Source organism: Macaca nemestrina, chromosome X (genome assembly GCF_043159975.1).
Source record: "Macaca nemestrina isolate mMacNem1 chromosome X, mMacNem.hap1, whole genome shotgun sequence".
Classification (NCBI taxonomy): Eukaryota; Metazoa; Chordata; class Mammalia; order Primates; family Cercopithecidae; genus Macaca; species Macaca nemestrina.
In genome coordinates, this window is record NC_092145.1 from 48,730,346 (window position 1) to 48,757,709 (window position 27,364).

The following is a 27,364-nucleotide window of genomic DNA, read 5'->3' on the forward strand; positions in this document are numbered from 1 at the left end:
ATCTTAGTTCTTCTAACTTGGAACTATGTGTGGGAAATATGAAAAATAAACCAAGATAAATGATCCCAGTAGTTTTCTTCCAACATGAACACCTAGAAGACAGTGACGGTACCACCTTTAGTGACCAACTCTCCTCCCACTATATACTGTTTCTCATTTATAATGCTCAGAACATTTAAACTACACTGGTATTTTTCCTAACCTCTGCTTAACACTTTTCCCATGCAACACATTCTACTACTTTACTGTCCATTCTTTCTTCAATTACATTTTTATTCATTTCCTTATCCTTTTTGTCTATTACATTTTTAATGTCGTTTATGTCATTAGCCTTTCGTTTTACTATAATTTGTTTATCTTACATAGCTATCACCCCATTAGACTAATTTTTAAGGGTAGAACTGTATATTACTTACTTTTGCTTCTCCTGTGCCTAACATGATTTACAGAACTGCTTTTTTTTTTCTCTTTAAAAGATAATTAATCACCTCCCGGCCAGGCGTGGTGGCTCACACGTGTAATCCTAGCATTTTGAGAGGCCGAGGTAGGTAGATCACTTGAGGTCAGGAGTTCAAGTCCAGTCTGGCCAACATGGTGAAACCCCATCTCTACCAAAAATACAAAAACTAGCTGGGCTTGATGGCGTGTGCCTGTAATCCCAGCTACCTGAGAGGCTGAGGCAGGAGAATCGCTGGAACTCAGGAGGTGGAGGTTGCAGTGAGCCGAGATTGTGCCACTGCACTCCAGCCTGGGTGACAAAGTGAGACTCTGTCTCAAAACAAACAAACAAACAAACAAAAAACAATAAAAAAGATAGTCACCTTTCTACTCTGTTTCTATGGGATCAGCTTTGCAGATTCCACTTATGAGTTAGATCTTATAGTATTTGTCTTTCTGAGCGTGGCTTTTTTTTTTTTTTTTTTTTTTTTGAGATGACAGTCTCGCTCTGTCACCCAGGCTAGAGTGCAGTGGCGCGATCTTGGCTCACTGCAAACTCCGCCTCCCGGGTTCACGCCATTCTCCTGCCTCAGCCTCCTGAGTAGCTGGGACTACAGGCGCCCGCCACCATGCCTGGCTTATTTTTTGTATTTTTTGTAGAGATGGGGTTTCACCGTGTTAGCCAGGATGGTCTCGATCTCCTGACCTTGTGATCTGCCTGCCTCGACCTCCCAAAGTTCTGGGATTATAGGCGTGAGCCACTGCGCCCAGTCTATGCCTGGCTTATTTCAATTAGCATAATGTTCTCCAAGAATCTAAAAAAGTCAATCTCATAGAAACTGAGAGTAGAAAGATGGTTACCAGAGGCTGGGGAGCAAGTGGGGAGGGATAGGGAAAAGCGAGATGTTGATCACAGGGTACAAAATTTCAGTCAGACTGCAGGAATGTCTTAGGGATCTATCGCATTGGATAGTGACTACAGTTAATAATAATGTATTATATATTTCAAAATTGCTAATAGATTTTTAATGTTCTCACCACAAAACAGTGATAATTTGGTAAGGTGATGGATATGTTGATTGAGTCTTTCTACAATGTATATACACAGATCAAAACATCATACTACACCCCCTAAATATATTTAATTATTATTTGTCAATTAAAAATAAAGAAAATGCTAGGATAAAAAGATCATTAGTTAGTTTCATGCAGGTAATTTTTAAAGATCGTAAAGCTGTAGTTCCCAACCTTGACTGTACCTTTGGGATCAGCTGAGGAGATTTAAACCCAGAGCAATGCCATGGTCCCATTCTCAGAGTAATTAAATCAGAATCTCTGAGGATGGGGACCAGTGGCTCTTTAAAGCTCCCCAAGTGATTCCAATATACAGCCAGAGTTGTAATCTACTTATACATGTAGGCTAGGCAAACTACAGGCTGCAGATGGCTGCAAGCTTTTGTAAATAAATATTTATTGGAATATTGCCATATCCATTCCTTTACATACATATGGCTGCCTTCAGTCTACAAAGGCAGAGCTGAGAAGCTGAAACAGAGACCAAATGGCCTGCAAAGCCTAAAATATTTACTACTTGGCGCTTTACAGAAATAGTCTATTACTTCCTAAAAAAAGAGGGCAAAAGTCCTGTTACTTATCAAAAATATAAGGGAGAAAATAGAGACTGCTGCTAACATTAATAAGAAGTAAAACTGTTTTAAAGACCAAAAGGTACATTTTAAATATATTATCACCAAGGCTAACATTAATTAGAAGTAAAACTGTTTTAAAGACCAAAAGGTACATTTTAAATATATTATCACCAAGGCTATCGTTAAAAAAATAATTTCTGTATCTGCAATCACTTACTTGAAAGCATAGTTTCTCATACCTTAGAGAGTTTCCATTATGAAAATCTGGTCCTATAATTCTATATAGCAGAGGTAGCATGCTGTAAATCAGCGTCCTCTTGCCAACTTTAATTGTGTTTTCTTTTATTTTTTTTTGTTTTTATTTATTTATTTATTAAAAAAATTTTTTTTATTATTATTATACTTTAAGTTCTAGGGTACATGTGCATAACGTGCAGGTTTGTTACATATGTATACTTGTGCCATGTTGCTGTGCTGCACCCATCAACTCGTCAGCACCCATCAACTCGTCATTTACATCAGGTATAACTCCTGATGCAATCCCTCCCCCCTCCAAACTATACTACAAGACTACAGTAACCAAAACAGCATGGTACTGGTACCAAAACAGAGATATAGACCAATGGAGCAGAACAGAGTCCTCAGAAATAATACCACACATCTACAGCCATCTGATCTTTGACAAACCTGAGAGAAACAAGAAATGGGGAAAGGATTCCCTATTTAATAAACGGTGCTGGGAAAATTGGCTAGCCATAAGTAGAAAGCTGAAACTGGATCCTTTCCTTACTCCTTATATTGTGTTTTCTTAGTAAGTCACAATATCTCTCTCAGTTTAGTTCCTCACCTTTCTATAGCAAAAATTAATGAGGTAATAGACTATGTGTACCAGACTACCTAGGTAATAACTTCTTCATCTAGCAAGATCTGACCAATGTCTGCAAGATGCTTAAGATTTTAATAAATAATCATATAAGGTTTTTGCAAATAAACACAAGTTTAAGAAAACAATTAACAACTGCTACCTTTACCTGAATATTCTCTAAGTAATTAAGCTTAATGGATTAGCTGGGGAATTCAGAATACACAGAAACTCAGGTTCAGAATAAAGGTATTATAAACCAAAAACAATATTTAATCTACAATTCTTACAAATGAAAGTGAAAAAAATCACAGTCATATCTAAAAACAATTATTTAATACATTAATTTTAATGGTCCAAAAATATTTGTGATGTCAATATATCAATACTAGTTAGGAAAAGCCCTTTCAAGATTGCAGCAATTGGCAAAATTTGAATACTGACTATAGGTTAGATATTAGTATTGTATCAATTTTAAATTTCCTGATTTTGGTAATTATACTCAGATTATGTAATAGAATGCACTTGTTATTAGAAAATACATGCTGAAATACTAGTGAAGTGTTTAGGCTTAAAGGGATATGTATGATGACTGCCACTTTCTCTTACTGGGTCACAAGGAATATGTATACATACATACGTGTGTATGTGTGTGTGTGTGTAAAGATATGTATATGTATGAAAAGAGATATATAATGATAAGGCAAAGGTAAATGTTGGTAATTGTTGAATATGGATAAAGGGTATATGGGAGTTCTCTATACCATTCTTTCAACTGTTACGTAAGTCTGAAATTATTTCAAAAAGTTAACAGAAGTCCTTTTTAGATAGCACCTCCTAGTAACTGCAAAATATATTCAACATTAACTTAATATTTTATGATCAAAATTAAAATAAAACAAAATAAGTACAACCCAAGTGGAGCTCATTCTTCAATCAACAATAAATATCTCAGATAATTTCTCTTAATAAATGAAATAATAAATAGGTATATTTATTAGGTTATGTGATTGCTTGAAAATTTTATGGACAAAGAAATGTAAAGGTTTCATAGGTTCTAACAGCTTCAGTAATTTTTATGATCTTTTTTCCTAATACGGTACGTTGCCAATTTATATAAACAAAACAGTGATAAGACAACAAATTCATTGAATACTTAACCCATTGTAGAAATTAGTTTGATCTGTGGATCCACGGGGACAGGCTGTATTCTGAATGGATAACTCTTTTTAACAGAATAGTCTTGAAGCAGAAGAACTAAACCAACCCGCAAACTTTTATACCACTCAGGACACAGGGCATTCCACATAATCACTGACACTGTGCCTGAACTGTCAGCAACTTCCAAAAAGGTCTAGAAAGAAAATGATTAAAGCACATACATATTTGTCACTTTTATCTATACAGATAATACATAACATATTATTTGTGATCATTTAGAGTGATGAAAAAAACATTTAAATTTTAATTGTTTATTAATAATGATTCAGTTGTCAATTCTGTTAATATTGATAATCTAAAGAGAGTGCCACCAGACCAATGGAAGTACTAAATATACTACTAACTTACTGTGAGACTGTAAACTCTGAGGGCACAGGCCAAACCTTATTTATATTTGATTCTTCCATAATATTTAGCATGGTGCCTTACACAGAGTGATCCCACAATACATTTGACAAATGAATGAGACAAATCACATACTAGAAGTTTTACATGAAAATTTTGACATCATTCTTGGTTATCTGAACTGTTGGACGGCCTTGATATTTATATTTGAGAACTTTAGATAGACATATAATTGAGTGGGCACGATGCCATCAATGCCCTGGTTACATTAATTTATTTATAGCAATATCTGAGACTGGAACATAAGACATGGAAATCATTTCTGAGATACTACTTGAGAAATTATGCTAGCAGAAGGGGGAATGTTAAAACAAGTATGCATTCTTGCTGACTCTGAGTATAGTTAAAATAGAGAAATCTATTGAGGTAGAAAGTATTTGATGGAGTATTTCTCAGTATTAAAATACAGTGACAGACAACTTCAGTTCTGCCTAAACGGCAGTCTGTAAAGTGTTTTCTAATTCTTAATTTCTTCTTAAATAATGATGTTATATTCTCAGACCCTTTCTCTAAATGATGAATATACATTTTGGATAATTCATTCCTTTATTCATTAAACATTTACTGAATCCATATTCCAGACATTATGTTAGACCCTGGAATGAAGAGATGAATCAAACACTGCCCCTAATAATAATAGCTAAAATATATATATATAGGACTTTCTATGTGCCTGGAACATAGGTAAATCCTTTACTTATATTAACTAATTCAATCCTCACATCAACCCTGTAAGGTAAGTACAATTAGTATCCCTATTTTACAGATGAGTAAACTGAGGCTTTAAAAGAATAAATAATTTTCCCTACATTATAAAGGTAAGAAGTGGTAAACAGAGCTGAAACTTGAATTCAGTTCATATGACTACAGGGCATGCACTCTTAAGCACTATTAGATACTTCTTCCCTACAGTCAGGGAGGTCACAGTAGAGTAAGATTAGCAAACAGGTATGTGTAACTGGGTTATGCATGCTCGGATAGACCTATGTAAGGGCATACAGTGGGGTCCTGAGTAGCATGTAGTTGATTCTCCCAGTGACTAGGCATATGGGTATACATGGAAAGACTTAAATCAGAGGTAAGCACTGAACTGAATCTTAAAGATGGCTTTGCCAATCTGACGAGAATTGAGAGGAAGAGGATTCTAGGCAGAAGAAAAACATGCGCAGAGGTATGAAAGGTAGAAAACAATTGGCTACCGTTAGAAAATTCCAGGTAGGGCAGTTTGGTTAGTATGAGGCATAGAGAGCTCAGGAAGAGATGAGACTGGAGAGGCAAGCAAGGACGAAATGATGGAGACACAAGGAGGTAGGAAGGCAACAAACAAGGGAGGAAAGTATTGCAACAATGAGAAGGCAAAAAACTATCAGGGAATTACTGAATAATTTATGATACAATGTGCTAAAAATATATAACTGTAAAATATGAATGAAGAATTTTTAGTGATATGAGAAAATATTTAAGAAAATGTTAAATAATACAAAATTGTATGCACAATACGGTACTCATTTTGTAAGATAATTTAATGTGATATATGACAGTCACATGAAATATATAATATATACACATATGCACATATATGTGATATATATGATTAAATAGAATATAATAGATATGTGTATGTATATATATGATATGCTTATATATGTGTATATATGTGATTTACACACACACAAGAAAGAGAATAAAACACATCATGTTAACAGTGGCTCTCTCTGAGTGGTAAGATCTTCAAACAGCTTTCTACATTTTCCACATTCCCTACAATAAGCATGTATAACTTTTATAATAAAAGTTAAATGAAACATCTAAAATAGTTCTTGATATCATAGGAAAATACAATATAATATTAAGTAAGACAAATATAGAACACAAACATATCAAGAAAGTAGAGCTCATGAGCATTATACGGCACAGAGAGTAAAGACAATAAAGAAGTATCACACAGATTTGACAATTAGAGTTACTAGTGAACGATAAGCTAAGGAAAAAAGCCAAGATAATTGTGTTGAGAATGGGAGGCAAGACAGTAAAAACATCTAGTGTAGACTACTTCTTCAAGAAGCTTACCTGAAGAGAAAGATAGGGAATAGAAGAGTCATAAGGCCAAGGGAGACTATTTTCTTTTCTTTTTTAAATGGGAGACTAGAGTATGTTTATATGTTGGTGCAGAAAGTATAGGTGAGAAGAAAAAGTTGAAGGAAAATAAAAAGGTGGGAAGGAGACCACCTGGATCAGGGAAATAAGGGGCACCAATACAGAAATAATTTCTTTTTGCACAATAAACTATGCAGAAAAATACTTTATAGTATACATTTATGTACAATTAAAAATTATTATATTGAATTTATGAAATGTTATTTAAATGAGCAGGTTATCATACTATGGAGTTAGGTGTGTAAGTTATAATTTATAACTTTAAATTAGCATATGATATCTTGTTACTTGTACCTGATATGGTTCAATCATCTTTTTATCAGGTTTTCCATAGTATCGCAGTTTTGATTTATGTAAGATCCTCACAAGCAATGCAGGAAAATTTCTTCTGTTAGTCCAGGTCATTTCAAGGTGAGAAAGGGAAATTATTTTGGTATCTAGAATATAAAAAAGAGGAAAGAAATCCTGTTTAACATGTAATGGTAACTTCAAAGATCTATTTTAATGGTTAAAAATAATAGGTTGATCATACCTGAAGTGACTCCTTCTTGCCAGCTAAACCTTGCCAGCTAAGTCTATATACCTCTCCCACGTAAACTAAATTTGATCCCTAATATTAACAGCTGAAATATATATAGGGCTTACTATGTGCCTGGAACATAGGTAAACACCTATATTAACCAACACATTGTTCCACCTAGAATGCCCTCCATGTTACCAAACCATTTAATAACTTTCTGGAAAACCTGGATCTAAATTCACCTCTCTGAAGATATTTTGTGAAAAAAAAAGACAAAAAAAACAAAAAACTCAATGTCATGGAATATGTTTCCCATTATTAAGCACTTATATATTTAATATATAGAAATGGGCCAGGTGTAGTGGCTAATGCCTATAATCTCAGCACTTCGGGAGGCCGAGACCAGCAGCTTGCTTGAGCCCAGGAGTTCGAGACCAGCCTGAGCAACATGGCGAAATCCCCCATGTCTCTCCAAAAAGAGAAAAATTTGCTGGGCATGGTGGCATGCCTAAAGCTCTAGCTACTCAAGAGGCTGAAGTGGGAGGATCACCTGAGCCCAGGCAGCTGAGCTCACTGCAGCCAGGCTGCAGTGAACCATGATCATACCACTGCATTCCAGCCTGAGCAATTGAGAACCCATCTCAAAATAATAATAATAATAATAATAATAATAATAATTGTTTTATTACACATTTTTGTATTGCCTTCATCTCAGTTTCATATGTATAAATTCTATCTCCCCCAAACATGACAGACATGGCCCTGTATCAGAACCTTTGCAATTGCTGTCTTCCCTTTAGATATCCAAGTGTCTTTCTCTCTCCTCTCTTCAAGCTTTGCTCAAATATCACCTTCTCAGTGATATTATCCCTAACCATCCTATTAAAAACTGACTGTTTTACTTATCCTCCATTCCACTTTATTTTTCTACATTGCACTTACTATCTTCTCATATGCCATACAATTTACTTAGAAACGTTTTTATCTGCAAGCTTGCTGGCAAGTTCAAAAACTGGTTAAAAGCTATTCATCATCTTAAAGAATTAATTTGTCATACTGATGTATTCTTCCTTGGATTAAGAGAGGTTCCATCTGCAGTTGTCTCCACATTTTTCTCTCTCACAGCCCACAGTCCCAACTATTAAGACCTGAATTTGCATTAGTACCAGTATTTCTTTTGCTAAGGCTCCCTTCATTTCTAGCTTTGTTTACATAATGTTTTACCTAGTCAACGTTTTTGACACAAAAATCACACTTGTAATTTCTTTTTAATAAGGGATTAAGTGGTATTATATAATTACGCCTATACTATAAAACACACACACAATTTTTAGTATTAGGATACTCTGTAATTTTCCTTCCAGATTCTCCCAATAGATTACTATCCTAGGATCACAGGTCCTAACATTTGATCTGATAGAATTGAGAGATTTCATTTTAACGTCAGATGAATCTCAGATCAGTTTTGAATTGTCTGGGATGTACGTGGAATATTCTTGAACAATGAAGGCACATACAGCTCCTTTACTGTCTGGAATAAATTCAAGAGCTACCTAGTTGCGTAAAACCAGAGTTCTAAGAGCCTCTGTTTCTGTTATAATTAGGTCCAGAGAGTTAGCTGTAATCAGACATCTTTCTGGTTAACATTTTTCCCAGTTTGGGTTTTTAACTCACAAACTTCATAGAATACACATTTTATCTCTCAAATCTAAAAAAGAATTAGAGGTTGTTTTTAGACAATGAAGAATTTGTGTAAATTCATAGCAATAAATGTGTTCATTATCAAAAAACGATGAAAATAAACTGGTTATTCGATATGCAATAGAACAGTGGTTCTCAAAACGTTTTGGTCTCAGGATCCCTATACATTCTTAAAAAATATTGAAGATCTTGAATAGCTATTTTTTTTCTTTTGTTGAGACGCAGTCTCACTCTGTTGCCCAGACTGGAGTGCTGTAGTGTGATCTCGGCTCACTGCAAACTCCACCTCCCGGGTTCAAGCGATTCTCCTGCCTCAGCCTCCTGAGTAGCTGGGACTACAAGTGTGCACCACAATGCCTAGCTAACTTTTGTATTTTTTAGTAGAGACGAGGTTTCACCATATTGGCCAGGCTGGTCTCCAACTCTCGACCTCAAATGATCTGCCCACCTCAGCCTCCCAAAGTGCTGAGATTACAGGCGTGAGCCACTGTGCCCATCCTGAAGAGATTTTTACTGTACTATAAAGTAGACTAAGAATTTTTAAATGATCAATTCATTAAAAATAACAATAATAAACTAATATGTATAATTACAAATAACATATTTTTTTGAAAAATGACTGTATTTTCCAAAACCAAAAACAATGTAGTGAGAAGTGTGGCATTGTTTTGCATTTCTGCAAATCTTGTTAGAATCTAGCTTAATAAATGACAGGTGGATATTCATATCTTCTTTGATATTCAGTTTGCTTTTATGTCACATGTCATTTAGCCTCTGGAAAACTACACCGTACACTTGCGAGAGCATCAGAGTGAAAAAAGGTAAGTAAAGCCTTAGTATTGTGAAAATAGCTTTGACCTCATGAATCCTCTGAAAATGTCTTGGGGCACCACTAGAGGTCCCTGGACCATACTGTAAAAATCATAGCAGAAGAATAAATCTAAGGAATGTAGAAGGAATAAAAATTAAAGCTAAAAATAATGAATCGGAAAACACTATACCACAATAAAAAATAGAATTGATAAATTCAATTCTCTAGAAAAATTAATGAAAATGTAAATCTTTGGCAAGTCTAATCATGAAAAAGAAAACAAAAATGTAATACTCAGAATGTAAACAACTATACACACAAAGAAAAATTGTTAAAAGATTATTATGTATGATTTTATATCAATAAATTTGAAAAGATCAGTGAAGTGGGTAATTTCTTAGAAAAATATGAATTACCACTATTGCCATAAGAAGTAAAAGAAAACCAAACTAGGTCTTTACCCATGGAATAAAATGAAAAAAGTTTATGAATGATGGCTTCCAAAACCGGCAGCAGGTTCACATGGTTTTACAAGAAAATTCTAACAAATTTCAAAGAACAGCTCTTTCCTTGAGCTATAAATTGTCCCAAAGCCTAATAAAATATAGAAATTGTACCACTTCACTTTATAAACTTAGAATAATCCTGAAAAATTCCAACAGAAATAGTACAAGAAAGAAAACTATAAATCAAAAATCAGTTATGATGGCTAAAATCCTAAATACAATACTTATTTAGAAGCATGCACAAAGACAACTGTGCCATGATCAAGTGGAGTTCTAAATATCTTCTCTTATTCAGTAGGGGTATATTATATATTTTGAATAATTCTGGAGACTGAAACAGAGATGTAAGTTTAAATAATTTTGTTAAAACATTAATACATGTACTATATATATATATATATATATATTTATACACACACATACCTACTATGTACCCATAAAATTTTTTTAAAAACATTGAGTAACAACTAGGAGACTAGAAGAATACAAATATAATGTATAATTTCCAAACTACCAGAAGAAAATTTTAATCCTGCAAAAGTAAAAAAAAATAAGGTGGCATATGGTAAACATAAAGTAGAATTTCAAGAACAGGTACAAACATCATTATTCACATTAAATTTAGATAAATTAAATTGATCTCTTAAAAGAAAAATAATTGGTTTGGGTCAAAAGGCAGTCTTAGCTATATACTTTTTAAAAAAAGACAACCCTAAAACGAAATGGAAATAAAGGGATGGAGAAGCATACACTAAGGCCAGTGGTTCTCTTTCTTTATTTTTTGAGACAGTGTCTCACTCTTTTGGTCCAGGCTGAAGTGCAGTGGCACAATCAAGGCTCACTGCAGTCTCAACTTCCTGGACTCAGGCTCCCCCCACGACACCCCCGCACCAAGTAGATGGGATTACAGACACAAATCACCTCGCCCGGGCTAAGGTATTTTTATTAAAGACGGGTTTCACCGTGTTGCCTCGGCTGGTCTAGGCTGGTCTGGACCTAGGCTGGTCTCAGCATGGACTCTGAACTCAAGCAATCCGCTCGCCTGGATCTCCCAAAATGCTAGGATTACAGGCATGAGCCACCGCGACCCGCTTGCCAGTGGTTCTCAAAGTGTGGTCTCTGTACCAACAGCATTGTTACCAGCAGTGAACATGTTAGAAATGTAAATTCTAGGGCCCTACCTCAGACCTAATGAATCATACACTGGGAACGGTGGTCAGCAATCTGTATTTTATCTTGTTTTATTTTTGTATTTTTACATTACTGAATTACTGTAGTCATTTTTGAAATAATTACACTTCAGCATAACGGCCTTTCTTTAGTGTTTTCCATCTTTCAAATCCATTAAAAATACGACAAAACTGATTTAAAAAATCATGTTGGAAACTAGATGTTGTGATAACTTATTGTGCATAAATTCATTTTGATTACATAATTTCATGTATTCTGTTTAGCTTTTTGGGGTCTTCTCTGCCATTTCAAGTGAGAATTTTACTGAGACGGTAATATCTTTAAACCCTTCTCTTTTATTTTCATGGCATGCAATTGGCATTTCTTTTTTGCTTCGACATTTGAAACATACTGCCTTAATAATTTCTTTAAGTTTTGGTGTATTCTTTATCTTTGCAACCTTTTCCAAATCTTTTTTTCTGCTTAAATGTTTTTTCTCTGATTTTTGTAAGTGTAATTTGAACTTGTCAGTACCTGGATGCTTATTTGTCTCCAATTCCCATTGCTCATTTTTGCATTTTTGCCCCATCCATTTTTTGCAGTGTTTCTTAATATTATTTGTGAATTTGTAAAGTTAAGAATCACTTAAGTTATTTTTCTGACTGGCACTCTTGAGGTGATATGCATGCCTACTCACATTTGGGTATCATTGTCCTAATATGCTACCAAAAAGACTGTGGAAGTGGCAAACATTACTATCAGGAAAAATAGAACTCAAGGCAAAAGGGAAAAAGAGGCAAATTCCACATTGATAAAGTGTAAAACTCAACAATAATATATTAATCAGTTACGAAATTGCACACGTTATAGTAACATCTAAAGCAAAACCTTTTAGAAATATAAGGAGAAATAAATGCAGCTATCCTCATAGAGAGAAGCCAATATTCCTCTGAGAAACGGGCAAATAAAGTAGATTAAAAATAAGGATATGGAATATGTGAATTACATTTTTAAAAACCTGGTATAATAATAAACTTTAAACCTAATAAACAAGCTTTTTCTGAACTTTCAGAGATTAAAGAAGCAAAAAAGAGCCAGGCACATTTGCTCACGGCTGTAATCCCAGCACTTTGGAAAGCTGAGGTGGGTGGATCAACTGAGGTCAGGAGTTCGAGACCAGCCTGGTCAACATGGTGAAACCCCCTTCTCTACTGAAAATACAAAAATTAGCCGGGTGTGGTGGTGTGTGCCTGTAGTCCCAGCTACTCAGGTGGCTGAAGCAGGAGAATCGCTGCTGGAGAACCCGGGAGGCGAAGGTTGCAGTGAGCCGAGATCACGCCAGTGATCCAGCCTGGGCAACACAATGAGACTGCCAAAAAAAAAAAAAAAAAAAAAAAACAAACCAAAAAACAAACAATAACAACAACAAAAAAAGAAAAGAAAAGAAAAGAAAAAAGAAAAACGGAAATGCCAATTGCATGCCAAGAAAATAAAAGAGAGGGGTTTAAAGATATTACTGTCTCTGTAAAATTATCACTTGAAATTGCAGAGAAGACCCCCAAAATTGGAAAATATCAGTGAAATTTAGACTCCAAAAGGCTAAACAGAATACAGGAAGGTAATGAAAGTATATAATCAAAAAGAATTTATGCACAATAAGTTATCACAACATCTAGTTTCCAACATTGTTTAAATCAGTTTTGTCATTTTTTTTAATGGATTTGAAAGATGGAAAACACTAAAGAAAAACCATTGGGCTGGAGTGTAATTATTTCAGAAATGACTACAATAATTCAATAATTCAAAAATACAAAAATAAAACAAGATAAAATAAGAAAATATAAATAACGAGTAACAATAAAATCTCTATACTTCCAAATCTGGGGGATGCAGCCTAAGCAATATCCATGGGAAATTTCAGAATTTTAAATGCTTTTGGAAGAAATAAACAAGCAAATATATGAACCAAGCATTTAACTCAAGAAAGTAGTACAAGAAAAATATGAACAAAGGAAGTATGTAAAAGAAATTAAAGATGATAGCAGAAATTAAGTAGAAAATACCTCCTCACTATAGATTTTGTTATTAGTAAAACCAAGTGTCTTAAAAGAAAGACCAACAATAAGACTGATAAACTTCTGGCAAGGCTCACCATAAGAAAAGGTGAACACACAAACATGAGGATTGTGAAAAGAGTCGTAATTGACAAGATAGGTCAAAAACATTGATTACTACGTATAACTTTCAGATCTAGGTGAAATGAGATTTCCTAGTGAATTATCAACTCTAAAAAATGGGCTCTTGAAAAACCATTATTGGTTTAATCATTTTATCTAAAAGAAATTGACAAAGAGGCATCCCCCCACAACCCCCAATCCTGGTCCAAGACAACAAGTTCAGATAGTTTTAGAGAGGAATTTTACTAAACCTTTAAGGAACATATAATTTCTGTAAGCACAGAAAGACGGACAAGCTTTCCAGCTCATTCTACTAGGCTAATATTAACTCCATATAAAAATTGCATTGAAAAAGTACTCTCCCTGCAAAAAACAAAAACAAAAACCAAACCTATAGACCAAATTCACTTAAATAAGCAGATGTAAAAATAATCATGACCAAGTGGGAAATCAAAAGTGGCTCAACATTAGTAAAACCATCAATTTATTTCATTCATTCCTTTATTCAACAAATACTGAATGCCTACTATGTGCCAGACATTGTTCTAGCTATAAGATACGGCCCACAGAAATGAAAAAAAAAAAAAAAAAAAAAAAGAGTCGTGGATCTTATAAAAATGTAAGGGGGGAAAGAAAAACAGCTAAAGAAAATAATTTCAGAATGCTATGATTCTAGGAAGACCATTTGCAGGGTGGTATAATAAGAATAAATGGGGAAGGAAATATTTATTTAAAAAGCTCTTTTAATATGTTTTTATTTGAGTTGAAACTGGAAGGTGGGAAGAAACTTTCCAGAAAGAGGAAAAAGCAGGTGCAGGAAAAAGACTGGAGGTTTGAGGATCAAAAAGAAGGCTGGTTGCTAGAACAAAATGGTGGAGGAGAGGGGTTAGAGATTAGAGAGGTGAGTAAGGGATTCTGTAGGGCAGGAGTCAGCAAACTATACAGCCCACAAGCCAAATCCTGCCTGTTGCTTGTTTTTGTAAATGAAGTTCTATTGCAACACGGCCAGACCCATTTATTTACATACTGCTTGTGACTGCTTTCCATATACAATGGCAGAAGTGAATGGTTGTAACAGAGATCATGTCTCGGAAGGACAAAAAGATTTACTGTTTGGCTCTTTACGTAAAGTTCGCCATCCTCTGGAGTACGGCCTGCCTTCCAGACCCCAGTAGAGTTTGGGTTGCTGCCTAAATGCAGTGGGGAGCCATCTGAGAGATTTAGGCAGGAGGGTGTGGCACAGGCTAACTTCTATTTTTAAAAGCTATCTTTGAGGTCACAATATGTGCTACCTTTCAGATAGGCTACTGACCAGGAGGAGGCATGAGGGAGACTTTTGGGGTAACAAGATACAGAAATGTTCTATATCTTGAAGGAAGGGAGGTGATGGTTACACAGGTACATATATATGAAAATTTATCAAGCTGTATTTTTAAAACTTTTTTTTTACTGTGTACAAGGTAAACCGTAATGAAAAGTTTCAAAAGCACAAACGTGTGCCATAAACAAAGTTAAGAGAAAAAGAACAGAATGCAAAAAAATAATTTGCAGTATATAGCAGACAAAATTGTAATACCCATTAGCAAAGGAATCTTATAAATTAATTAGAAAAATATCAAAAGATATATTTGAAAATAGTAAGATATGGGGAAATGGGCATTCTCATATGTATGTTGGTGAATGTAAATTAGTACAACCTTTTCAGAAGATGATCTGTCTATATCCACAAAATTTTTAAAAAAATTAAATACCTTTTAAGCCAGCAGTTTCGCCAGAGGAAGCCGTTCAACAGCAATACTTGAACATAGTAAACAAAAATATGTGTGCATTCTAATGATGCTTAGCATTGTATTTAATACTAAAACAGTAATAAGTGCCTAAAACTATAAATTACCTATTCACATGGGCATGATTATAGAAATTACAGCACACCCATGCTATGGTATATTGTATGTACAGATGTACATGAAAGATGCCTGAAGTATGTTTAGTGGAAATAGCAAATCACACAATGTGACATTGATTTCTTAAAAAAAAAAAAAAAAAAAAAAAAAAGAGAGAGAGAGAGATACACAACAAACTGCTGGCAGTTTGAGATTTTTAGAAGAAAGGTGAAGGCACCAGGGAAGGTGAAAGAGGTCTTTCACTTCTCCCTAATATTTTATCATTAACAATTTGAAACATACAGCAAAACTGAACAAATTTTACAATGAACATCAATATGCCCACTTCCTAGATTTTATCACTAACATTTTACTATACTTGGGTGGTATATTTCTAACACAACATACTTTTAAATATACAGATTGGGTTTTATTTTGGCATACATACATTGCCTTTTGTATTATAAATATGGTTTTAATGAATGAATAGATATTATGACAAAATACATTTTACAAAGTATTAATCCCCTCAACTTTTCTTGTAGGGCACCAGTTTTTCATTTACATATTCAATTCTAAAAATTAAAGTGATCAACATTTAGAGTAGTAATGCACTAGTGCCTTATTTCACGCTTGAGATAAAATAACTCCATTTTTTCATACCAGAAATAAATAGCTATCTTGCTTTCTAAAATTTAGTTATTTAAAACTTCCTTGCCTACACATTTCTATAACATATTTTTTCCTTACAACTGGATGTGACTATAATTGCATGTTTTTTGAGCCAGTTATCCTTTTACTTTCAAGTTTGTTGCTCTTACACGTCACAGTAAGATTATCCGTGATTTAGCATTGTGACAACAACATTGCAAAAGGGACTGAAAAGCAGTAATGTAGAAAATTACAGTCTTTCTCCTTCCAGTACTTTCTCTTATTTTGTTTTTTGCATTTTATTTCTTTCTCCATTTCAAGCGTGTTCATGCCTACGGTACTATCATTCCCCTTAATTTCATCTGTTAGAGAAAAAAAACGTATTTTAGAGCGGTTGTTGATGGCAAGCTAGTGTTTTCAAGCTAACTTCCTAATTCTGATACAGAAAAATTGAAGTTCCCAGATCAGTACTCTTTGTGGTGAGTAATAAGAAACAAGAAAATGAGAATGTCAAGCCTTCCATAAAAATCACACAGTTAAAAGGTGGTATTTACATAACTGTTACACGGCCTTTCAATCAATGTAAAGTATTAAGGCATACATCACGAAACATCCTTTTTGAATGAAGATTAAAACATGCAAACCCGCAAATTTTTACAACCTTTATGCTAACTTCAAATCTATAAGCTCTTCAACCACAACGTACTATTTCCACAACTGGATTGGGGGTAAAACTAAGATTAATTCCACCACAATCAAACATGTAACGAACGTATGAGGAATACTGACTCCCACATCAGTACATTTGCCAGACTGAATTTTAAGATGTAGTCAGACACACTTCCTGAATTGGCCACTTTTGCAATCAAACAAACAGACAGACAAACACCAACAAAAACCATGGGCTGTGCAAATTTCATTGAGCATCCCTTGGTCATTTAAGAAAATTTGTCTACCTACCACTCCTGGCTTGCAATTAACAACACAAAAGCATTTTCATTTCCTTTCCCGTTCACTCAAGCTGCTGAAAACTATTTTTTAAAACCCTCTGCCATTCTTTCCACACACTTACCGCTAAAGTTGTGTTCCTCAGGTTGCTTGTCTGTTAACCAGATATCACCATAGGGATCTTCGTTATTCCACAGCGCCAGGTAATGACTCTTCCCGCCTCTTAAAGGCCTCTCTGGTTTCTCCTGGTGCGCTCTATTTCTGAAGGGAGTTTCTAAAGAAATACTGTCTGAAGTCTCCCCACAGTGGACGTTATCTATGCACAGGATCCCCTGGCCTATCCTTTTCTCATTGTAAAGACACGAGACTCTGGAAATTCTCATTTGTATGCCAACTTTAAGAATATTTTGATATACGAGAGAGTTCAAGCTGGGGTCCAGGTAGCACTTCTCCTGGTACACCCCGTCTGAGATCGTCACATCATAGCAATAAAGGGGAGGCTTGGGCACCGTGTCCCGTGGCTCATCCTCTAACAGGTACCTTTGGACGGCCAACACAGTTACAGGCACCACCTCCGAGGGGGTGACACACTGGCGAGGTGAGTCCATAATCTGCTCAAGAACCTTTTGGATCCAGGACCTGGGCCCTTGGGCACCAGCTCTTCGGATCACCCCTCCAGGGACCCCAGCCCGATTCCTCTCAGGGTTCGGCCAATCTAGCCCTGCATGTGAGGGACCAGCCTCAGGCTGTCCTGACTCACCAGACATTGTTGGATAACTGCGTACCCGCTTCACTCCCAAAAGCTAGTTTGCCCCTTCCAAAGCGGAGAGTAATAAAACCGCGCGCTTTCGCGACGATCGCTACTCTGCCCCTGCTGACAGGCAAGGCTCCGCCCCGTAGCGAGGCTGCAAAGACTTTACGCTTGCGCCCGCCAGCTCTCCCACCCCGCCCCTCGCTCAGTGCGCTTCCGACTCGAGACACTGTTACTAGGCAGTCACACGCGCGAGTTACGTAGCAGGTCGTCGGACCCTGTGCCGGCCGGGTTGCTGTCTGGGGGAGGGATGACAGGGGACGGGGAGGGGGAATCGGTGGTTGTCATGGTTCTCAAAGAGGGAAGGGGAGGAGCGCTTGTGGCTACCCTGGAAAGGAGGATGCCTAGAGGCAAGGGAAAACAGAAAGTGGCAAGAATCAGGGTGCAGAGTCAAAGCTCAGGGTTTTAGGGGTTTGGGCTTTGGGCCAGGAACAGAAAGTAATTTAGAGTTGGTTAATATACATTAATGTAATAACATGGGTTTCCTGTAGTATGAACAAAACCAGATAATTTATGCACAGCCTCCAGGACAGGCCGTAGCACAAAAAGTCCTCAATAAACATTAGCAGCTATTGCGATTAGCATTAGCATAATTATCTGTAGTGGCTCCCTGAGTGTAGGGTGGGTGAATTAGTGTTTAAGTGCAAATGAAAATAGAAAACTAGAACCGGCTTGTAAAGGACTGCCTTTAGATTAGACTTCTTAAAATGCACGTAGTTTTAATATAATACGTGGCCGAATATACATCTAGGGTATAGATTTCAGAAACTTCGTTTGTTTAATTCAAGGCATATATCAGGAATGAATGTAAAGTGAAAAAGCTGATAAGAATAGTAAAAATTAAGGATAAAATATTTATCAGATGTACTTAGATGTACCAATATACACAGAGGTAGTAATTGTTCTAAGAATACTTTTTAAAATGGTTATGAGCTAATTTTGTTTATATTAATTTCCTTTGACTCTCTATTTTATCATTCTTTATTCACTATTTATGAAGTCTCTATATGAGGTAGGCACTGTTTTAGGCCACTGGTGATAACTGTAGTCAGGGTCCTTCCCTCAAGTTTCTTCTCATTGCTTGGGCTAAAGAACCCTGCCGTTATTAATACTTAACTAATTTACTCATTCTATACAGATTTCTTGAGTGTCTGGTCTCGGCCAGTTATAGCCTTGCTAGGGAGACCAGAAAATACAGTAAGGGGAAAGAAGTGGAGGGAACAGGAGTTAATATTTTATAAAAAGTATGATTACAGAAAGACTCGCTAGTAAGAGACTGAACAGAACAGAGATGTGCAGGAAGTGAGGAAGTGAGCTATGTGGATATCTAGGGGAATGGCACTTGAATCAGAGAAAACAAGAAGACTAAATTCCATGAGACAGAAGCATACTTGATATTTTTAAGGAAATGCCGAAGCCAGTCAGCTGCAGGGGAAGGGCGAGGGGGAGAGTGGTAGGAGGTGAGATCGGAGAGGTAGCAGAATTTCTTCTGTTACTTAGTCTTGAATCTCACTTCCTTCATGATGCCTGCCCTAACCAATTCAGTCTAGGATAACCTTTCTCTTCTCTGTATCACCTTGTATCACTCATTTGACATTTGTCATCTAATACTTGCAGTTAAAAAAGAAACTTAATGTATGCATAACTCAGAGTTTCTCAGCATGGGCACTCTTGATTCTTTGGGCCAGAAAGTTTTTTGTTGCGGGCTGTCTTGTGCACTGTAGGATGCTTAGCAGCAACTCTGGCCTCTACCCGTTAGATGCCTGTAGCACCTCCCTCTCCAGTTGTGAGAATCAGAAATATCTCCAGACATTGCCAAATGTCCCCTGGGGTGGCAGAGTCGCTCCAAGTTGCAACATCCGATTGCAATCTGCATTAACTAGATCTTAAACTTTTCGAAAGCAGAAACTGATTTGTTCTTTTCTGCTTCCTGTAGTTCTTTCACTACTGTTATGCATAAAAAGACACTCAAATATTTTAAATAAGTAAAACATATAATTCCCAGTGCCTCTCTACCGAAGGGAATATACAAGTGTGGCTTTCCATAAACAAACAAATGCAATATACAAAAATCCAAACTTACCAAACATAAAATAAGTTGCCTGAGTGTAGGTACTTTGTTAACTGCAGAATCTCCAGTGGCAAAATCAGTATCTAGCATATAGTAGGTACTCAATAGTATTGTTGAATGAATAAATGAAATTGTGGATTTGTATTACATTTACTGTAGGGGTCATTAAATGTCAACTATCTCTGTTGTTTATCAAAGGAGAATGTGTTTGAAATATTTCAAATCTATTCCATCAGCAGCCCCTAAACTATATATCCTCAGTGAAATTTATGAATAATAGTATTGTCTCATCACATTCTGGGTCCTTCCAGCTAATTCATGAAAGATGGATATTGGCAGTGGTGCTTAGTATTTGGATAATCACTGGAATTGGGAAGAAATAGCACTAATGTTTAGTTTTACACTACTACTAACAAAGATGTATGGTGACTGTGGGCACACATTTGGAGACTTATATTGCTCTACTGACAATCTGCTGATAGTGTACATCTCCCCAATAATTAACGTGCCTACTTGAGTAGTAGTCACACCTATGAAAGTATGAATGCTCTCTGATTTGGCATTACTAAGTACCTGTTTTAGGATCGATTTCACAATAATAGAAAAAGTAAAGGATATGACCTTCAAAGCCAGTAATGAGTATTATTAAGGTTATTGATCTTTTTCTCCTCTCAGATCTGGAAGGTTTATTACAGTGCCTTCCAGGGTTTAAAATGGTAAAAATAGGCAAGACAAAATTTTATAAAATGGAATGTTCTAAGGTATTCAAAACACCTTAAATATGTTATGAAATTTATTTTGGTTGTCCACTAAATTTGGTGCAGCTATAAGCCACATTGATTTTCTTCATCTTTAAAATTGAACCAATAAAAGTAGTCATAGTTGTTGAAAAATTAAGTTAGTTCATATGGGCAAAGTGCTTAAAACAATGTCTGGCACATAGTAAAAGCTCAATAATTGCTATCTATTTTTACTATTATTCTAAAAGGAAGATAAAGGCATAACATAAAATCATAGAATTCTAGAACTATAGGGAGCCATTAGATGACCACAGTTCAGTGTTCTTCAGACTGTGGATTGTGAAACATTAATGAGGCTATGAAGTCAATTTATTGGGTCACAAACAGCAATTAAAAGTATATGAAAATAACGGCACAGAAAATATCAGGGTACATCACACATAGTAAGGGTAAGAATTGCTTTGTAAAATTTTTGTGTTAGATTTGATGTATGTATATGTGTATACTGGGTTGTGATGTAAAATGTATTTCTTACTATAGTTTTGGCCAAAATGTTTAAAAGCAACTTCTATAGTTCAACTATATTTTATTATAAATGAAGAACTCAGGCCTAGAAAGGGGGGCAAACATGAACAAGAAAACAGTGTGATAAGTGGCAGAGCGTAAGAACTGCTAGGCAAGACTTCTGATCACCAACCCTTAAAAAAAGGCTTTCCATGATGCTAGGTAGGACAGATCCTGCATTATCTTCCAAACATAATCAATTTTTTTGTGTGTGAAGAACCTTGTTTTTTTCTATCCTCACATTCATTTAACAATCCTTTCATTCATTTGCCTGGATAGGCAAATTAGCATTATTCTCCAGCCTTGGACATTGGAGGTGCACATATAGGTTCATCAAATTCATAAGATTATGAGAGTGTGGGTGGAGTTGTGGGGGAGGAAGAAAAAGAAGTGGCATGACTAGTTGGTGCTAAAAGGATGTGGAGAGTTCGGCTGCTATCTCAAAGAGTAGGTAAGCTCTCCAAACATCACCACGGTAACAAGAGAGGGCCTGAGGGTGGCTGCCTGGCAACGAGAGCACTACAACCTCCAGCGCAGTGCTGCCCTTTTCCAACATCTTTCCCTTTTAAGGCTGGTCTTGATGATTTTATTAACTAAATTGCCGGTATATACAAGGATAGATCTGTATAGCCTGTAATACCCCATAGCTCATCGGAATCAGGGTTGCTCCTATGTTATCTTTCTATCAGATGTTGAATGAGGTTTGATTGATATATTTGAAGCACGTAAACAGAAGTCTTTAACACAGATTTACCATTAAAGTGGTTCTGGACTCTTTTGCCCTTCAGTATCTCAAGCAAATATTCATATTTTTTCCCTGCCTTTGCTCAACCTGAGCACATATTAAACATACTATGAATGGTGATTGATGTTGTTCCCCCTTCCTTTCTTCCATCCAAATCCTACTTCTATTTTTAGTAAAGACCTAAGCATGTTAGATTTTCTTCTGAGTCTTAATATTATATCTCTGTAAGAGACTTGGATTTTAGAGTGTAGATTTGCTGTTTTCAATTTATTAAGTCTTTCTTTTCTCTGACTGTTAGAGAAAGTGGGATTGCCAGTGAACTCCTGGGATTCTACAGATTAACTTAGTCCTTCTTATACTCACTTATCATTTTCCTTTGTCATGATGTGTCTAACACCCTTCAGTGCTTATATTGTTGCTTTCAAGATTTTGTTTGTTAAAATGTGTGGCTAAAATTTGATAACATTTTGGAAATCCGAACTCCAGTGTCTACCCTGGGTTGCTGTACTTGAAATAGAACTGGACTGGTAGTTGGTTCAAAATAGGCTATTTCTCTGAAGATGTCTTTGTTAGTTTTTGTTTTGTTTTTATACAACAGCCTTATTAAAATATAATTCACAGACCATACAATTTACCCATTTGAAGTGGAAAATTCAGTTGTTTGTAGTATAAAGACTTGTGCAACCATCACCACAATCTAATTTTAGAATATTTTATTATCCTATAAAAGAACCCTATACACATTAGCAGCCATTTCCAATTCCAACTGGCCACTGGCAACTGCTAATCCAATTTCTGTCACCATGGATCTGCCTATTTCAGACATTTCATATAAATGGAAACATACATTGTACTTGACTTCTTTCACTTAGCGTAATAATTTTAAGGTTCATCTGTGTTGTAGTATACTTCATTCCTTTTTATGACTGAATAATTTTTCATTGTATGGATACACCATATTATGTTTATCCATTCGTCAGCTAATGGACATTTGGGTTGTTTCCACTTTTGACTATTATGAATAAAGCTGCTATGAATATTAGTGTATAAGATTTTGTGTGGACATATGTTTTCTAATCTCTTTGATAGTTACCTAAGAGTGAAATTGCTGGCTCATACGACAAGCCTATGTTTAACTTTTTGAGGGACTGCCAAACTGTATGACAAAGGGTTGCATCATTTTACATTCCTACTGGCAATGTATAATTTCTACTTTCCCACATTCTTGCCAACACTTGTTATTTTTCCTTTTTTATTATTTTTTATTATTATGTGTGTGAAGTGGAATATTTTGTAAAATATTGCAAATATATTCTCCTAGTCTGTAGCTTGTCTTTTTATCCTCTTAACAGTGTCTTTCACAGAGCAAAAGTTTTTCAGTTTTTAATTTTGATGAAGTCCAATTTATTAATATATATTTTTAATTTTTTAATTTTTGTGGGTACATAGTAGGTGTATATATTTATGCAGTACATAAGATGTTTTGATACAGGTATGGAATACGTAATAATCACATCAGGGTAAATGTGGTGTCCATCACCTCAAGCATTTTTCCTTTGTATTACAAATAATCCAATTATGCTCTTTTAGTTATTTTAAGATATACAATTAAATTATTATTGACTATATTCACTCTGTTGTGCTATCAAATACTAGCTATTATTATTATTATTATTATTTATTTTTTTCTTTTTTTGAGACAAGTTCTCACTGTGTCGCCTAGTCTGGAATGCAGTGGAGTGATCTGGGCTCACTGCAACCTTCACCTCCGGGGCTCAATCTCTCCGCCTGCCTCAGCCTCCTGAGTAGCTGGGATTAAAGGTTCATGCTGCTGTGCCTAGCTAATCTTGTATTTTTAGTAGAACCTGGATTTTGCCATGTTGCCCAGGCTGGTCTTGAACTCCTAGGCTCAAGTGATCTGCCCACCTTGGCCTCCCAAAGAGCTAGGATTACAGGCGTGAGCCACCGTGCCTGGCCCATTCTTTCTAACTGTATTTTTGGTATGCATTAATCATCACCAATTCCTCCTAACCCCTTATTAGGGGATCTAATATTTCCTTTTAGTATGAAGTCTGGGAACCCTTTGCCTTGCACTAGATTTCAAAAATAATCTTTTTTTTTTTTTTCCTAGAAGTTGTATCCTTTTACATTTTATATTTTAGTCCATGGTCCATTTTGAGTTTGTTTTTGTATAAGATGGGAGACTTAGGTCAAGATTCATTTTCTCACCCATGGATATCCAATTATTCCAGCACCATTTGTTGAAGACCAACCTTCCACCACTGAATTGCACCTTGGTCAAAAAATCAGTGGCCCGTTCTTGTGTGAGGGTATTTCCAGGTTCTCAATTTTATTCCATTGATGTATGTGCATATTCCTCCAGAAATACCACACAGTCTTTATTATTGTAGGTGGTCAAGTCTTGAAATTAGATTTCTCCTTCCTCCTTTTATCAAATTTATTTTAGCTATTCAAATTTATTTACCTTTCCGTAGAAATTATAGACATATTTTGTCCATATCCACAAAAATCTTGGTAGGATTTTGATAGTAATGGCTTTAAACCTGTATATAAATTTGGGGAGATTGACGATTTTACTACATTGAGCCTTTCAATGTATGAACTCTGTTTACTTTGATTTTCTTATCAGCATTTCATAGTTTTTAACATGTAAGTTTTGTGCGTGTATTGTGAGATTTACACCTATTTCAGTTTTTGAGCAATTGTAAATGATACTGTGTTTTAAATTTCAGTGTCCGTGTCTTCATTGTTAATATGTAGAAATAAATTGATTTTTGTATGTCGAAATTGTATCTTGCAAGCCTGCTGAACTCATGTATTAGTTCTAGAATTTTTTGGTACCTGCTTTGGCATATTTTACGTAGACCACCATGTAATATGCAAATAGGGAAAATTTTATTCCTTTCTGAGTTGTATAACTCTTATTTATTTTCTTGTTGTGATAGTTAGGATCTCCAATATAATGTTGAATAGCAGTACTGAGAGTGGACATATTTACCTTGTTCCCAATCTTGGAAAGAAAGCATTCAGTCTTTCACCATTAAGCATGATGTTAACTTTATGGTTTTTGTAGATACCCATTATTGAATCGAGATAGTTACCTTCTATTTTTATTTTGCTGTAATTTTATAAAGCATCCTGAATGGATTTTAGATTTCACCAAATGCATTTTCTGCATCAATTGGTATGGTCATGTGATTTTTCTTATTTAGCTCATTGATATGGTGGATAACATTGGGTGACTTCTGAATATTGAACAAGTCTTGCATACCTAGAACAAATTTTGCTTGGTCATGATGTATAATTATTTTTATACATTGCTGAACTTGCTTGGCTAATATTTTGTTGAGAAGATTTATGTCTACATTTATGAAGAAAATTGGTCTGTAATTTTCTTTCTTTCTTTTCTTTTCTTTTTCTTTCTTTCTTTCTTTTTTTTTTTTTGACAGAGTTTCGCTCTTGTTGCTCAGGCTGGAGTGCAATGGCGCGATCTCAGCTCACTGCAACCTCCACCTCTCAGGTTCAAGGGATTCTCCTGCTTCAGCCTCCCAAGTAGCTGGGATTACAGGTGCCTGCCACCACGTCCAGCTAATTTTTTGTAGTTTTGGTAGAGACAGGGTTTCACCATGTTGGCCAGACTGGTCTTAAACTCCTGACCACAGGTGATCCGCCCGCCTCGGCCTCATTGTAAGCTGGGATTACAGGCTTGAGCCACCATGCCTGGCCAATTTTTTTTTTTTGTACTGTCTGTCTGGTGTTGGCATTAGAGTGACAGTGCCTTCATGAACCGAATTAAGCAATTTCACTCTTTTATTTTCTGGAAGAGATTGTGTAGAATTGTTATCTAAAAAAAAGTTGGTAGAGGTCTCCAGTGAAACCGTTGGAGCCTGGAGATTTCTCTTTCAGGACCTTTTAAAAATTAGAAATTCAACTTTCTCAGTAGATTTAACAGACAAATAGTGTAGTTGGTATACATGAATTGAACCCAATGTACCTCCTAACTTACATTTTACCTCACAAGAGCAGAGTTTGTCCCACCAGTTTCAGCATGTAGTTGAAAGAATAGAGCAGAATATACCATTGGCAGCAGGCAGAGATCACAGAAACCAGACGATGAGGCTAAGCTGTATGTTCTGAGATCATTACCCCAAAGTCATCCGTTTCATTATTCCTCCTGTGGGGAGGAGCAATTAAGGGATGGGAGGAGAGGTCAAGAGTGTTAATCTAATGCGGAGGGGGGGGCTCTTCAGTCGAAAATATTAATTTAAGAGAAAGATGAGATACTCCCCAAATAGCTACATGACATCAAGATGTCAGAACCAAAATATCTTACAATAAGTGAACATACTTTAGAGAATTTTCTGCAACCGACATGTAACAGAAAAGGATATTATTACATTTCTTTAAAAAACAAAATTATTTTAAGTCCATTTTTAAAATTAAAAAGCCATAACTCTAGCAAGAAAAAAATGTTCTAAGTGAAATAGTAGAGGTATTTAGACTATTTTCAATATAGATTAGCCTTAAGGATGCATACACCCTGATTACTGTGGATTGCATTCTCTTGGTTTGGATCCTGTTTGGTTATCCTTCTCCTACTTCTCCTCTTCTTAATTCTTAATTTGACTCATCTGGTTCTTTGCCATCTTCATTAGGATCTTGAACTTCTTCATCAGAGGCATCATTATCTTCTGTGACACCTCTTGAGTGATGTCATATTGATACTGGGAGTCATGGAAAAAGTATTCCACTTTATCTGCAGCAAGGATGGTTTCAGCAGCATCATCTAGAGATCATCCCCCAAGAACTTCAAGGGGACAAAAGCAATTAAATAAAGAATCATTATATACCTGTTAGATTGGCAATAAAAAGGGCATGAACCAATAAACAGCTAGTGGGAATGTAAATTGTTTCAACTAATTGTTAAATGGAACACATGCATACACTATGATCCACAAATTTTGTGTGTGCATGTGTGTGTATCTCCAAGAATAGTGTTTTTCAAAGTGGAGGGTGATACTAACATTTCATGGGGAAATGATTTTTCCTTGTGCTGGAAAGTACCAGACATTTTAGGGTGTTTAACATCCCTGGTCCTAACCCTCTGAATGGCAGTTTTACTCCCCAATCACTGTGAAAAATCAACCCTTCCCAGGTGAGACCTATTGGCCTAAAGAAACCCAAATAGCTGCACTAATAGATGTGTAAAAGAATGTTCACAATAGCTCTTAAGTGGAAGTAGCCCAAATGTCCATAATGGAAGACTGAATAAGTAAATTGTGATGTAATCACACAATGGAATAACTTGATGCC

At 35.7% G+C, this 27,364-nt stretch overlaps 1 protein-coding gene across 1 annotated transcript in view; it reads right to left on the bottom strand.

Annotated features, from left to right (window-relative positions):
• Positions 1–17,997, bottom strand: part of RADX (RPA1 related single stranded DNA binding protein, X-linked) — a 75,652-nt gene extending 57,655 nt beyond the window's left edge. Inside the window, exons 1-3 of the mRNA XM_011772489.2 lie at positions 17,224–17,997; positions 7,027–7,169; positions 4,111–4,303 (exon numbers count right to left, since the gene is read on the bottom strand). Of these exons, the coding sequence (XP_011770791.1) occupies positions 4,111–4,303; positions 7,027–7,169; positions 17,224–17,866 (979 nt within the window). The 5' untranslated portion in view covers positions 17,867–17,997. The remainder of the gene's footprint in view (positions 1–4,110; positions 4,304–7,026; positions 7,170–17,223) is intronic.
• Positions 17,998–27,364: the final 9,367 nt, after the last annotated feature.